A 15,857-nucleotide genomic window follows, 5' to 3' on the forward strand; every position below is an offset into this window, starting at 1 on the left:
ACGGAATGAGGGAGGGCTAAAACGCCTACGTTGGTATTGCGACTGGGAGCCCCAGCGCTGGCGCTGATAAGGGTATGGGTGGTAGGGATGCTGACCATATCTGTTAAGCGTTTGCTTCATCTTATGCGAGTGTTCCAGCTGCGAGTCTGTATCCGTACTGAAGAGACCGGCCTCATCCATAGGGAGGTCTTCAATCAGGGCGCGATTCGACGGAGAAAGGGTAGAGGCTCGCAGCCACGCATGACGTCTCAAAGCGACTGCTCCTGCAAGAAGTTTTCCTGAAGCATCAGCTGTGTTCTTTGCCAACTCCTTCTGCAGGCCTGCCAGAAGGAGAGCCTCATGTTTAAAGGCTTTGGCCAAAGTCTGGTCAGCTTGCGGCAGAGAATCCAAAAATGGACCAAGCTTGTTCAATAAAAAGGTTTGATACACACTCATGTAGACCCCATAATGAGCCATACGAGCGAACAGGCAGGCTGAAGAATAAAATCGCTTAGCCATAACATCCAACTTTTTGCCTTCCTTATCTGAAGGTGAGGCCTGATTCTTTTGGATCGGTTTGGGCTGGGCATCAGTCACCACAGAGTTGGCCTTTGGCAGCTTCGCCAGCCAAGAAGCTGAAGATAGATCAATCTTATACATATTCTCCGCCTTCCTAGGCGTAGCCGGTACAAGGGAAGGTGCAACTCCTTCAGTTTTGATAATCTTTAAAAGGTATGGCAGTGTGGGGAGAGGAGCAGACAATGGGCCTCGCTGTTCAGAAGATGTAAAACATGGGTCCTCCACCACATTGGCAGGTTTAGGAGTAGGCAAGTTGAGTGCCCTCGATAACCTAATTAGCAGAGCTGAGAAATTGCGAAATTCCTCCGCCTGTTGTGAATCCTGTTCTGGTTCTCCTTGAGGAGGTACTAGGCCCCCTTCCCCAGCATGGTCAGGCCCAGCATGATCCTGGTCCTCGTCCCCCAAGTGGCCCCCAGGAGATTGGTGAAGTGGGGCCTCACTAGGCAGGGACACATCAACCTGTTCAGGTTGAACAAAAGGCACAGGTACAGGAGTAACTGCTGGGGCTAACATCGGGGCTTGCGGTTGCTGAGTAATAGTAGGGCACACCGGTGAGGGTCTTGAACCCGGAAAAGCTCTGTCACTTTGGTCCCGGTAAAAATCATAAGGGTGGAAATATCCACCATAACCAGGGAAAGGGGGAGGAGGAGGGTAAGGATAAAAATAATCTGAATAACGGTACCGGGACCTCAAGCCAGGAGATCGAGACCGGGAGACAGAGGAGACCCTTGATGGACTCCTCGATACCGAGCGCCAGGATTCAACTGAAGGAGAGCGGCGCCTAGACGCCCTCTCAACACTGCGGCCCCGACGCTCAGCACGCATGCTCTGCTGCTCCAGCGTCGATAGATGGCGCCGAGAGACTTTGGGAGGAGACGTGGTCGAACCCGAGGCGCGCGGGGGAGGCGAGCCCGATATCGGCGCCGGAGCGCGCCCTGGGCGATCAGGAGTGTTGCCGCTCCATTCCTTCTCTAAGTTGCAGGCAGCTTCGGCCGGCGAAAGTTGAGGCGGCGCCTCCCCTGCCTCCATAGAAGCGGGCGGGGCTGGCTCCCGAGAGGCACAGCCGACCATTAAGCTCCGATCCGGAGGACTCTGGGGCTCAGAGCCAGAGAGTTGCCTCCCTTTCTTAGGCTTTTTATGGCAGTCTTTAGCCTCTTTATGGGGCTTGGAAGGCTTGAGTTTCTTTTGCGCCAGTCCCTCTCCCCTTTGAGGGTTCTCCACAGACTCGTCCCTCGGCAGGAGCACTTCCTTTGCCCCCGAAGAGGACGGTAAGGATGGCGGCTCAGAGGCAGGTCTTTTGCCCAATAGGGCCCCTTCCGGAGCCAGGACTTGCTCATATAGAGTAGCTTTTAAGCGAGCCTCTCTATTTCTCCGAGCCTGCGGCGTAAAACCTTGGCAGATAGGACACGTTTGGGGATTATGAGTCTCTCCCAAACAAAGGAGGCACATAGAGTGCCCATCGGAGTCAGGGAGCTTTCCGCCGCAGGCCCCACACTTTTTAAAAAACAAAGTAGACATTACTGGCCTGACTGAGGATAGACAAACCGACGATCAAAGGCAGACCAAGTCAAGAATAACCGTAAGTATTGAAGATAAAGACGTAGTCAAAATCAGTCCGTGTCAAAAACCGTTAAATCCTGAGGTAAATCACTGAGGTAAATCACTGCACTAGAAGTTCCTACAGTCCTTGCTTTCTGGCGGAAAAGAAGAACTGAGGCGAAGCCCCGCCTTCGGGCTTATATAGTCTATGGGGAGATGGGCGGGGCTTCCGCCAAATTGACTCTTTTGAAGCTCTAGAATGTTCCGAAAGTCTGCGCAGGCGCAGTTTAACCCATATGTGCGTATTTCACAGACTCCACGTAGAAGAAGAAAGAATACCTTCACTGGGTTGCTTCAGGTAAAGCAAGATTACCATGTGTTACATAGGACAAGAAAGTGTTTTCTCTAGTGAAATATAAAGGCTAGACCAAGCATATAAGTCTATTAGGGTTGTGCATTTCGGTTAAACCACGATCCATTTATGGTGTCTCAAATTTCAGTGCGCCCCAGATCCCTTTTCAGGAACTTCTGGACTTTGGAAGGGCGAGAATCTGTTTTCTCTCATGGCAACTGAAAGATCTGTTTTCAATCCAGCCCATTAGCGGCAATGGGGAACTTACGTGGCTCCCTTTTCCATCATTTTGAGGACAAGGGCTGAAGAAACCCTGCAATCCTTTCCCTTCTTTCTTTCAAGAAGAGCTGGGTTTCAGGCAACAGCTTAAGAAACCAATGGGCATGTACAAAAAAAATAATTTTTGGATCATATGCTTCATTAAAGCTGTTTCTACTCTAGAGGAGACAGAAGCCACGGGTGCATATAGCTCTTTTCCTGCAAGAGGTAGTTTTCCAAGGCATTTTAAGGGGGCTTCCCAGGGAAGGAAGAGGGATTGACCTGGAGGTATCCAACCCTGGTCTTCATTTAAAAAACCCTCCCTTCTCTCTTGAAGGCGCCAGAAAGGAGAACTGGCAGGTTGCTTAGAATGCCTTTCCCCCCTGTGCTTCGATTCCACCTCCAAATGAGAGAAGAGTGGGCTTAAGAAACCCTGCTTCCTGCAACCCTTTCCCTTCTAGTGGCTTCCCCCTTCCCTGCACTCCGCCTATAATCGAAAGAAACCAAAAGCTTTTTAGAAATCTTACTAAATACGATTAGGCTACATTCAAATTTAAAAGGTCTAAAGGTAAAGAAAGAAGAATTTAAAGTAAGGACCTATGCAGATGATGTAATTTGTATTATAAATAACCCATTGGAAAACATGGTAAAGTGGATTGATAAAATTGAGGAGTTTGGCAAATTAGCAGGACTGAAATTAAATAAGAAGAAATCAATGGTCTTAACTAAAAAATATCTCACAACAGAAAAAAGACATTTTAGCAAAACAAACGGGTCTCCAGATTGTAGATAAAATACAATATTTAGGTTTTACATTAACAGCTAAAAACTCTCAACTGATGAAAAATAACTACGACCAAAAATGGAAAGAAATACAGAAGGATCTGGACAATTGGAAAAACTTGAAATTATCCTTACTAGGCAGATGATCTATTATCAAAATGAACGTTTTACCAAAAATGCTTTATCTATTCCAATCGCTGCCAATTATTCGGAATTTGAATATTTTTAATATTTGGAATAAAGACTTGTCTAAATTTATCTGGCAAGATAAGAAACAAAGGATAAAACGTTTGAATTTGATAGACGAAACTAAACGAGGGGGATTCGGTTTGCCGGATCTAAGATCTTATTATGAAGCATCCGGCCTCATCTGGATCAAGTATTGGTCCACTTTTAAAAATCAGAAGCTATTGACTCTTGAGGGCTTTGATTTAAGAAGGGGCTGGCATGCCTACATTTGGTATGAAAAGACAAAGGTTGAAAGAAAAAATTTTGAATCATTATATTAGAGCCGGCCTGATAAAAATTTGGAGTAGATATAAATTAAGATTTTATAGACAGAGTATAAGGTATTAGAGATTATGAACATGGATAGGTTGACTTACTAGTTATTTCCAAATCAAGGATTACCTAAGAAAGAAACCAACTGGGATCTAGTCAAAGACTATTTAAAACAGGCAAAATTAGATCTCATCTGCTGAAGTATATTATTTCCAAGATCAGAAGAGAACGGAGGGGATATAGTATTACTACAATGGGATATTAACTATGAATGAACTTAAGGAACAGCAAGAGCAGGATGGAAGTCAACATTTTTTTTTCTCTTTTTTCTTTTTAAATTTTTAACTATATATCTTCAAAAAGATTTCTTATGTTCTTTTCTTCTTTTTTGACTGTTTGGTTTTTCCTTTTCTTCTTTTATTTTTCCTATTTTTCTATAAAAAATATTAACGACGCTCCATGCAGTCATGCCGGCCACATGACCTTGGAGATGACTACGGACAACGCCGGCTCTTCGGCTTAGAAATGGAGATGAGCACCAACCCCCAGAGTCAGACATGACTGGACTTCACGTCAGGGGAAACCTTTACCTTTTACTATATACGAGAGAAACCAAAAGCAGCCGGTTTTTGACAGCTGCTGTTCTGTTGCGACCAAAAAAAATAAATAAAAAAAATTGGCTGTGCGAAAACTGGTAGAAGAAAAACAATTTGAAGAATAAATACCCCCTTTATTTACCATCCAGAGAATTGATCCAGACAACTGTTCAAATTGATGGGACCCGCTCCATCGTGATTTCACTGTTGCCAGACCAAAGTCACCTATTTTTACTGTGAGGTCTTCATGAAGAAATATATCTGAGCAGCTGATGTAAAGATATAAAATATAAAAGCAACACCGCTAATTTCCAATCAGGATTTATGTATTCAACAAATGTTAAAATCCATCTCATCACTCCACATTATAACCCAGCACATTTCTGAACATATTTCCTATAAATGCTGAGCCTGAAAAATTACTTTTAAGACCACAACGTCCAGGTTGTCCCAATGCAAGGGGATACCAGAAGAACCTTTTCAATCTCCGCTATATTGTGATGCGAGACGAACAATGAACAAACTAAGGCAGATTGCCTATAACTAGGCAACTGCATGAAACATCTGAAAAATCTACATGTCAGAGAGTCCTATGAAAGCGTGTTGAAAGAGGTAGCATTAAGTGATGTCCATAGTGCATTTTTAATTAAATCTCAATTTATCTTTTTACTGCTCTTCAAAGAACTATTATCAGAAGAAATTCACATATCTATCCACATATATGAATGACATTACATGTATAAACCAGAACTATGGATCCAAATTGATGTGTTGCTTATTCATATTTCAGTATCTTAAATGTTGCAGGGAACTGGATGCACATCCTTGTCCATCTTCTGGTGAGCTAGTTAAGAATTAATGCTTTTGTTCCTTATCTTTACAATAACTGAACTGTTTTGCATTTTGAGCAACTCATCTAATTGTAGTCTTCCAACCAGATGCATACTCATATAAAAGAAGGAAAGGTTGACAGAGATGCAATAAAATATAAAGGATACTATTACTCTTGAGGTCTCGATGGATGATGGACTTGGCATGCAAGTAACTGGAAAACAGTAAGGTATTAGACATTTAGTTTGTTGTACATTTTGCTTGTAGTATTATTAGGAAGTGGTTTTAAAGTTAAGAAACACCTATGTTGGAATACAGACTATACACTGTTACACTTTTTGTTAGGTATAGAACTGGCAAAACTGAAAAATAGCAGCTACTTCTAGTGACACTCTTCTTCTTGAATGCTATCAATATCGCCTCAACTACTATTTTAACCAAATGCTTCTTTTTAACCCTTCGATTCAAATAATTGCAAAGGGTGTGGACTGCTTAGCCTGTTAATATATCATGTATAGTGTCAGGAGCCATTAAATACACTGACACCACTGTTGGCTCAAGAACCACAAATGAACTGTTGAGAAGCTGCATCTCTAGCTGATGGGATCCAGCTCAGTTCTCTATTTTAAAAGTTACTGTTGCCTTCATTTGCGGAATTAAAGCAGGCTTATGCCAATGGGGATAATTCCTTAGATTCTTATATTTGCTAGTACAACCATTTTAAAAAGTTTTGTACGTATATGCCAATTTCCTGAAACACAGCTAACAAATGGCAATTGACCAAGAAAATAAAATGAGTACTTGGTTTTTTAAAAACTACACAGCTGAGTTTTCCTCATTTCTACAAAGCTGCTGAGGTAACACTTTACATCCTGGAGGGATCTGCCTGTAGAGAACTACCACAAGTATCCCTGCTCCACCCTTAGATGGCTCTACTTACTCCATTCCTTGTGCCGTCTGCCGTGCAACATCTATCAGCTTGATCATCTCAAATTTCGTTTCTATTATGTGTAGATGGTGGTAAAGACTTGAGCCTTCACACCATTGTGTAACTATAGCTAGCTGCGGCTTTGTCGAATAACCCATGAAAAGTAATATATTAACATGTCGTGTTTTCCTGCAGAAGTAAGGAAAGGTTTAACATCATTTAAGAGACAGGAAATCTTATGCAAACAAAATGACAAAAGATCTTATAGTTTTTATATACTGAACAAGTGCCCCAATGTTTCTAATAGGAGCAACCATGTGTTTTTAAGACAGATGGCCAAATCCAATTTTGGAGAAAGTCTACACATTCCACTGGTCAGCTAAACAAAAAGTAATACATTCACATGTCAACCTATTATAACAAAAACCTCTTACTAAGGGTAAGCCTTAGGAAAGATAATTCAACGTTTTAGAAAGGGATGTGTGTGTACAAAAACCCTCTGAAAATCATCAAATGAAGGTGTCAAGGGAAAGAGTGTCAGATTAGATTTTTGCCAAAATTTTGTAAATGGTTGATCTATTTTATGGTTTTGCTGAGCTTCTTTTTTTTTTTTTTTGACAGCATGTTTTGGGGTTTTCAATGTTTTCACACCGCACTGGTATCTGTAAGAATGAAGGATAGTTTTAAAACATTTTTAAAAGCCTATTATAGCTAATTCAACTATGCATTATATGCAGGAGCACTCTCTTCTCCCCATTATTTTCACTGATTGATATGAATCTTAAGGTTCTCATTCATCATCACTATCTCAGTTAATGAACTCACTCTCATTAGGCTACAGTTTTTCTTTGGGAGGGGGGAGGGGTCTGACATCCCTAGCATAACTGATGGAAAGGAATGCTGGTAGTTGCTATCCAACAACATACAGACAGCAGCAAATTTCCACCCCTGTCTTAGATTCTTCTTTTAAAAGATTGAATACACTTCCCCAAATCTAAAGGTCCCTGAGATACCAAACTCTTGTTGCTCATTTACTATTTTGGTCAGTTAGCCTTTGGTACTTACTACTTGACTTCAAAATTATAGAAAGTAATGGAGATAAAAGGTAATCTCAATAAACAGTGAGAGCCAGATGGGAGAAGATCAAGAACATGAAAAGCACAGCAAACGTGAAGAGCATGCAGAAAATGTTTCATTTTTTTCTATCAAAACACATGGTTTAGAAATGTAGAATTGTCTAAGTATGTGTTGTATGGAGGGCAGCAAAAGTATGAACAGATAGGAATTGTAGCAGAGGACAAAATGTCCCACAGAATGATCAGGAAAAACATAAACATTATTAAGAAAGGATTCAAGATTAGAAGCTTCTCTGGTAAAGTTATATTGGGTGTGTTGGCTAAACATAATTCACAATATCTTACCTGAGTACACCTACTTCATTTTTAAAGGCCTGCAGCTGCTGAGGGGTAGGGGCTGTAACATTCAACATCTTCACAGCAACATCACCTTCAAAAGCAATTGTTTAAAAACAGCTGTATACAGATTGCTGAATAACAAAAAGAAACATGAAGCTCAACTAATGACATGTGCCACCCATGAAATGCTTACACTATTCCATAAATTCTCATTATGCAAAATACCCTTGTGTATGATCCAAAGAACTACTATAGGCCTACCGTGTTTCCCCGAAAATAAGATCTTCCCAAAGAATAAGACCTAGCAGGGGTTTGGAGGGATTGCCAAATATAAGGCCTCCCCTGAAAGTAAGACCTAGCAACTAAGGCTGCAGCAGAGTTCCATTGGGAAGCATGGCTGCAGGGCAGAAGCAGCACTCATTCATACACCGGAGGGAGGGAGGGAAAGTGCTTGCTTTCTGTGCCTCCCTCCCTGCCTTTCCTTGCCTGTCCCCCAGCCGAGGCTTGAAAAACCTTCCGTGGCTGCTGCCTGCGCTGCCGTTTCTTCCTTCTCCGTCCTGGCCATGCTGGCCATGCTCTCTTCTTCCCAGAGGCTTCTGATTGGCTCCTGGAGCCCGGGCAAGGGAGGGTGGGAGGGAGGGAAGGAAGAGGGCTTTCGTCCTGCTGCTTCTGCCCTTAAAGGTACAGGACGCATCGGGATTCTCCTCTCATCTTCCTTTCCTATGCCATGAAACTGATTATTTTATACTATTATTCTATTGCCATATTATTATCATCATATTCTGTTACTATTATTATATCCCATTATTATATTATCCTATTAATATATTTTAAATCATTATATTATATTTTTCTATTATTATTATATCATTATATTATTATTCTATTATTATTCTATTATATTTTCATATTATTATTCTGTTATTATTAAATTCCATTTTATATTTCCCTATTAATATATTTTATATCATTATATTCTATACTATTATTCTATTATATTATCATATTATTATTTTATTATTATTAGCATATTCTATTATTATTATATTCCATTTTATATTATCCTATTAATATATTTTATATCATTCTATTCCATTCTATTATTCTATTATATTATCCTATTATTATTATATTATTATGCTATTCTGTTATTATATCCCATTATTATATTATCATATTAATACCATATTATTATCATTTTCTGTTATTATTATATCCTATATTATATTATCTCATTAATATATTGTATATCATTATATTATTATTATATTATCATATTATTATTATAGTATATTATATTATTCATCATTCATGACTACATTGAAACTAGAATAGAGAGAAATCAGCGTAGAAACCTTGTGAAACCTAAATTGCAAGAGGTACCATAGATTGTTGTACATGTAAATAATGGTAGTAACAAGAAATTCTTGATAGGATTCATAGTTTGTCTGGTTATGCTGGTTTGTGATGACAACTACTTTACAGTATATAATAAATGTTCATTTTGTTGTTATAAATGTGAGCTCTTCTTCATGGAAAATAAGACATCCCCTGAAAATAAGACCTAGTGCATCTTTGGGAGCAAAAATTAATATAAGACCCTGTCTTATTTTCGGGGAAACAGGGTATTTAAGATATTTAAACAAGATATTTAAAGTGAGCTATCACGTCATATCTCAATCTCCTCTTTTTCAAGCTAAAAATACCCAGCTTCCTGAGTTGCTCCTCACAAGGCTTGTTTTCCAAAGCTGCACATCTTCAAGCTACCTGTCAACTTATGGCCACCCCACAAATTGCATAGGGCTTTTTAAAGCAAGGAGTACTGAAAGGTGGTTTTGCCCGTTCCTTCCTCAAAAAAGGCCTACAGCTTCTGGTATTCATTTATGGTCTCACATCCAAGTACTGACCAGGAATAACCCTGTTTAGTTCCAAGATCAGATGGGATCTGGTGCCATTAGGTTATTAGACCTAGGGAGCATTAGCTACTTTCCTAATTTGGTGCCACCTGCAAATTTGGTAAGCATGCTTTCTATTCCACCATTAAAGCCATTTATATAGATATTTAACAACACCAGATCCAGGACAGATCCCTGAGGAATCACACTTGTCATTTCAGTAATCATATGAAAATGTTTTTGTTTATGAATTTCTTTGATTGGAATTCCAGTGTCACAATAAAAATAGATTGTTGGCCATGACAAGAACCAGATCCCTGTCTCCAAGGCAAAAGAGGCTCATGGAATTTCCTTCAGATAGTGTGATATTTCCCTTACAGGGGGATCCCTTTTAAATGAGACCATAGAGGTCATGCACTCTTCAGGGCAAGACCTTCATCAGAGTGGGAAAAGAAGTCTGGAAAAAAGGAATCAAAATACAGCTATCCATGAAGACAAACAATAATTAGCAAGGGGAAAAAGATGAAACTACTCAGCACTCTGAACAAAAGCTCAGCTGAATGAAAACTATCTTCACGAGTATGCACTGGCAATAGTCAAGAAGTTACCAAAGGGGAAATGCTGCGATATATTCAGGCACACATGCTGAGAATGTGTGGGCTGGGTTTCCACCAAAAGTGACTCAGCTTCATAATGTTCTGATCATGGCCTTCTCTGTGAGTCTCAGAGAGCGTGAAAAAGGAAAAGGAAATCTTCCTCCTCCTGTTTAGGAGAAATCAACCAAGTTCAGTAATTACATACCATGCCATTTTCCCTTAAAGACTGTCCCAAATGATCCAGATCCTATCCTTTGTCCAACTGTGATCTGGCCATCTGGTATCTCCCAGTCATCACTTGAGTCTCGCCGACCAAGCGTTTTCTGCGAGAAAAGAAACTTCAATATTACATCCATGTCTACAGTCTTTTCTTTACAAGTGTTCTTAAAGTGGAGAGTTTAACATATACTGCTAACATTTTTTGTTACTCATAATTAATTCTAAACTTGCAAATCACACTTGGGGCACCACCTCCTTGAATGAATAGCAGGAGGAGGAGGAGAAAGAAGAGAGAAGAGATGGAGAAAGGCAATCACATTTATTTGAAAGACTAAATCAAGATGAAAAGGGAGTGCAGGCGGAAAAGAGCAAAAGAAAGAAGCCAAGGAAGCCTGTAGCAAAAACAGGGGAAATGGAAAGAGGGAGGACAGGAGAAGGAGAAAGTGCTAGAGTTGGCACAAGGAGTCTAGCACAGACTCTTTCTCCCCTACCCTTCCAATACTTTTTCCATCCTCCGCTTCTTCCAGGCCCTGAGGCTCCTGCTTCTGCCCTCACATACATTGAAAGCCTTCTATTTCTCCACCAGCTCCATATCTTTCTGCCTGTTCTAAGGCCGTGTTGTAAGGTATGAAAGCCTACCTTCTCTGCCAGCTTTCTTAGCCCCTTCTTCTTTATCTTCTCCACCATCCTCTTTCCCTTTCTTCCTGATTTAATCTTTTGGATATATGTGATTCCTACCATGTTGCGGTTGAATTGTCTTTCTCAATCTCTCCTTTTTTTCTCCTCCTCCTGTTCCATATAAGAAGGAGTCACAAAGATGCTGTGTCCTAAGCAGAGATGATTACAGTCTCCACTGTGAAAGGAGGGGAATTCTGCAAGTGGTAAAGGGGGAGGAGGGAGGCAATAAAATGGCAAGCAACCGAGGGGGCATGAGTGCCTTCCCTCCTTGCGCTGCTACATCCCATCTCTTTCCCCCACTACCCAAGTGAGTGAATGAGGAAATATTTATGTATCCAGGCCCTAGAGATAATCACACTTTTTCCCACTTTCAGGGAGATCAGTGTTGCTTACTACAGTGAAAGTTAAGATCCAATTGTAATATTTTAATTTAAATAAAAAATTATTGTATTCCCCCTTGATCAACTATGTGCCCTTGACGGTCACCATAAGCAAATGAATCCTTAGTGCAATTTAATTTCAAAAGAATGCCTGTGGGACACTTCTGATTTTTTAGTCATGGATAAAAAATAAAGCAGTCCTACTAGACTTTTAATGTAATAAAGATAGGATGGCAGTTCAATAAAATAAGTGTAACCTTACCATTCTGGTCCGATCGTCTGACGATGAGGAGGACTTCCTCTCTCTCTGAGGCCCAGGGGATTTCTGTAATGCTTTGGTGAGGGAGCCAGGTAAAGATGCAGGTGGTGTAGCAGACAATCCAGTGGTTGAGCCTACATTTGAGATTAAAGGTCAAAAATACTTCTGGGTTTTTGACAATTCAAATATGTCCTGGTGGATTTACTTCATGTAACAGTAAGAGCAGAGATTGTGCTACAGATGCAATCTTTCCAAACATCAAAAGGTATTTAAATGTAAGTGTAAAGCCTTAGAAAACAAGTGCAAAATCCTGTGCTTCACAGTGCAATCCTATTTCACTTAATTCAATTATGAATTATATACTGACCTCTTGTAAGATTAGGATTGGGACTTTAAATCATGAGAGGAACAAAAACGGTCTATCAACAGCAATAATTACACCCTATATTCCCACTAGTTGCCAAATTACTAAAAAAAGTATTGAGACACAATGGAAAAGACATTAGTTGGGGTTTTGGCCCTACTGAAATGATTAGCCTAAAACACAGTAAATTTTGTTTGGATGATATTCACTGTCTCTTTATACAGAGAGAACATGCTAATCAAAAATAGATTAGATTTGCCTAACTTTTAGAAGAAACTTCAGACTATTTAATTTAATTCAATGGATTTTCCAGGCTTGTTTCTACTAATTCTTTAGGAATCTGACAATAGCTGGGCATGCGACCAACATGGACTCCAATGGAAAGATTAAAACTGAAGGGAGGATCCAAAAACCGTAAAGTCCAATTTTGCAAGGCCAGGAGAGCTTTTGACTAGTTTTACTTAAAAGGTTTGTCTTTCCTGCTGCTATGGATTAGTTTTCCCCAATGCTACAATGGAAGCTTTGAAAGTTAAGGGAAAATAATTAATGTATCATTCATGTCAACCTGAGCATAAGCAGGCCTAAACAAAGCACTACAATGGCATTTAAGCTGCTTATTTCTTCTAAAAGCCTGTCCGATAACTGCTGTCCATAACAATAAAACAGGAGGATATGAACCACAGAAACCACAAATGGCTATATTTTGTGTTGAAGTCTGTATGGCTTTTCAGAGATTCTGTGTATTAGGATGGATCACAGAGACACTGTATATTTTGCTCCTGTGGCTGTTGAGAGTTCTGTCAAAGTAGTGCAGCCAAGCAGAAATTACATTTTGCTATGGGATATCATTTACATTGTAAGAACAAGAAAAGCTAGACTTTCTCACATACACTTGAGACCACAATAGTAAAACTTTCATCTAGATTACAGAGTATCAAAAGTTTAAGATCTGAAGTTAAGATAGTAGTGAAGGCAATCAATAAATATTGACTATAGTATATGTTAAATTAGTAATTATTTAGTCCTTAAGATTAACATGATTGCCATTCTAGCAGAATAACACTTTCAGTTTTTCTCCTGCAGCCTGTAGAGTTTCTGTCCCAAATCTCACAGGACAGGAAAAGCTCTTCATACCAAAATATTTTTTTTCTGTTGAAAAATGTGAATTTTCCTTCAAAATCTACAAGAGGAGTCCTGCATTTTGTTCTGATCTAATTTTCCCTTCCCTATATGAAACTATATGTAAAGAGTTTTTATTCTGGTTTAATTGTTAAGTTACTTTTATTGAATTAATGAGGTGATACCTTTTTGATACAAATGGAGAGAAAACTGCATAGTGGCCAAAATGGAAGCTTTTACATTTACAAGTCTAGCTATCTTTATACTAACTGTGGGCTACTATATCAGTGTATGATGCTCAAAGTAAACAAGCAATCTACTTCTGAACATATTCTATAGAGGACCATGGCCCTAGTTTCCCTATGAACACTTTTTGTTGCTTTCAGACGTAGTTACATTTATGACCCATGTAAAACAGCAGGCTGCTAGTCATACACAAATGTCCTAGTGATTCTAACAATTTATTCAAAATATGAATAAATTTGGAATATAATCTTATATGCTGTAGCATTCACTGATCTAATGGTAATTTTCTTGTATTTTAGTGTACAAATTAACATACACTTCAGTCAATGTCTACAGTGTGCTGCAATGCATTCCATTAGTATCCAGATTAGTCACAGCCTCAAATTATCAAGGTAAATCATATACCAGAGAATTAAATTGTCAGCAATTACTCTTTGAAAGATAGTGTTAATGCTTTTATAGAGAGTACCTAATTTAAGTTAAAACTGATGGTCAGAGAATTTCTGAATATTTCTCAAACTCCTAAAACCCATAAAAGATCAGGTACAAGAGAATGGTTCTTATGGAATCCAGGGTAAGACTGCCAACTTTTGTACTGAAATTCAATCCTATAACTAATAGCACATTGACATGTAGATCCTGAAACAGTAAAAAATGTTTATTTCCATACCAGATAATATTTGATCTGCTGATTCAGGAAAGACCAAACTATTGTTATATATACAAGAGCAGGTCACAATGTCTTCCTTGCATTCAGTTGGCAGCCCTAGTCTGAGGAATCTCTTTCAAGTATGTAACATTCTCCAGATTTTAAATGGATACAGAATCTGTTTTATTTACTGCAACTGAAGCTTACAATAAGCAACTCTTTTTTAAGGCAGCATGGAAATGTCATCTCTACAAGGTATTGCTCTAGAAGATTTATGTCAGATGTCCAACATAGAATAATCTGTGAGTTTAATAAGGGTGAGTGAAAATGGGTGAGTGAAAAAAGCACATTCAAAGCATTCCAGCCAGGCCAAGCCAAAACAACACAAAACCCCGACAGTGTTTTGATAAACTCACACACTTACATACACACGCTGTGAGGGTGAAGCACAAACAGCATCTGTGGTTTTATTTAGTTTGATTTGGGTGAAAACGAGAAAGAAGAGCCCAACTACCTCTGAACACTGGGCCAGGCTCAAAATCAAACACTATCTCACTGGGGACAGAATGGAGGAGGGGACTGGGAGTCCGGGATTGGTATTTCCGAAGGCAGCGCATCAGCTGGTTCATAGGGGCTGTTAGAGAGAAAGAGACGGGCAGGCAGAGACAGGAAGACAGACACACAGAAGAAATGAAAGTCATGGGACATAACTAAGGTGCTTTGACTCCTAGGCATAAGATTGTTTATGGCTTTGCAGGGGCAAATCCCCAGTTGCCCTTTTAATCCCCCTCCCCAAAAAAGGAACAGCATATGCCCGAAAGATTGGGATTTGCCACAGTGTTATCAGATGCCCAGCAGAGAGCTAATTGACTAAGTTGTAAACTGACATCATTGTACACAACAGTTAAATGTGGGACAGAATGGGCAAAACTGTTCAAAAGCCACAGCTACCCACACATACATGATACTCAAAATGGGCACGGTTCATGGTTTTAGATTACATTTGGGACCTCAAATTTGCAAAGTAGTAGCCAGCTCATTAAATGTAACATGGGGGCAAGGGTGACACGGAGGAAGCAAAATCCTGACTCATACAAGTCACTCTTAAGTAAAGTCATAGGCAAATGGGTTAAAAAGGAGGGGGGAACCATAAAGGAAGCCATGGAAAGCAAAAAGGCCAGCTGATTAAGGACACATGCTTTCCTTGGTTACATGGTAAAGTCCCTACTGCACGCTCAAATGATGGAGAGCCAAGTCAAAAGCTTTAATGAACACCGGCAGCCAGTTAGCATTTGAAGATCTACCCCAAACAGGTTTTACAGCAGTGGCAGCAGCATCCACCAAAGGCATGTATGTCACAGGGTGGGAAAAAGATACACATATAGACAGTGACGGCTTTTGCTATTGAAGTTTATCTCTGCAAAGAACTGGATCCACTCATGAAACAATGATTCGAGTTCCCTGCACCCTAAATGTGTCATCCATCTCTGAAACAGCAAGTAGGTGAAACTGGTAAGTCTGGTGTCCACTGCTTAATTAAACACGTCTTAATCAATTTACCAATTAAGTACTCAGTTAAATTTGTATGCAAGAATAAAACCAATGTTTCTAGAGACAAAGGTATACTTTGCTTTTAGGCAATGTACACATGTGTGGCAGTAAGTCCTATCTGAGAAGAGGGTTTTACTGCT

The 15,857-nt window shown here is 39.7% G+C and overlaps 1 protein-coding gene across 4 annotated transcripts in view; it reads right to left on the reverse strand.

Annotated features, from left to right (window-relative positions):
* braf (B-Raf proto-oncogene, serine/threonine kinase) overlaps positions 1-15,857 on the reverse strand; it is a 77,244-nt gene that overhangs the window by 34,228 nt on the left and 27,159 nt on the right. For 2 of the 4 annotated variants that reach the window (XM_008110527.3, XM_003220851.4), the window contains exons 10-16: positions 14,681-14,800; positions 11,792-11,922; positions 10,458-10,575; positions 7,768-7,852; positions 6,359-6,535; positions 5,586-5,632; positions 4,730-4,848 (exon numbers count right to left, since the gene is read on the reverse strand). In XM_008110527.3, the coding sequence (XP_008108734.2) occupies positions 4,730-4,848; positions 5,586-5,632; positions 6,359-6,535; positions 7,768-7,852; positions 10,458-10,575; positions 11,792-11,922; positions 14,681-14,800 (797 nt within the window). The remainder of the gene's footprint in view (positions 1-4,729; positions 4,849-5,585; positions 5,633-6,358; positions 6,536-7,767; positions 7,853-10,457; positions 10,576-11,791; positions 11,923-14,680; positions 14,801-15,857) is intronic. The other 2 variants (XM_008110528.3, XM_003220852.4) reach the window with 1 other exon arrangement.

The sequence above is a fragment of the Anolis carolinensis genome, chromosome 5, assembly GCF_035594765.1.
Source record: "Anolis carolinensis isolate JA03-04 chromosome 5, rAnoCar3.1.pri, whole genome shotgun sequence".
NCBI classification, from domain to species: domain Eukaryota; kingdom Metazoa; phylum Chordata; class Lepidosauria; order Squamata; family Dactyloidae; genus Anolis; species Anolis carolinensis.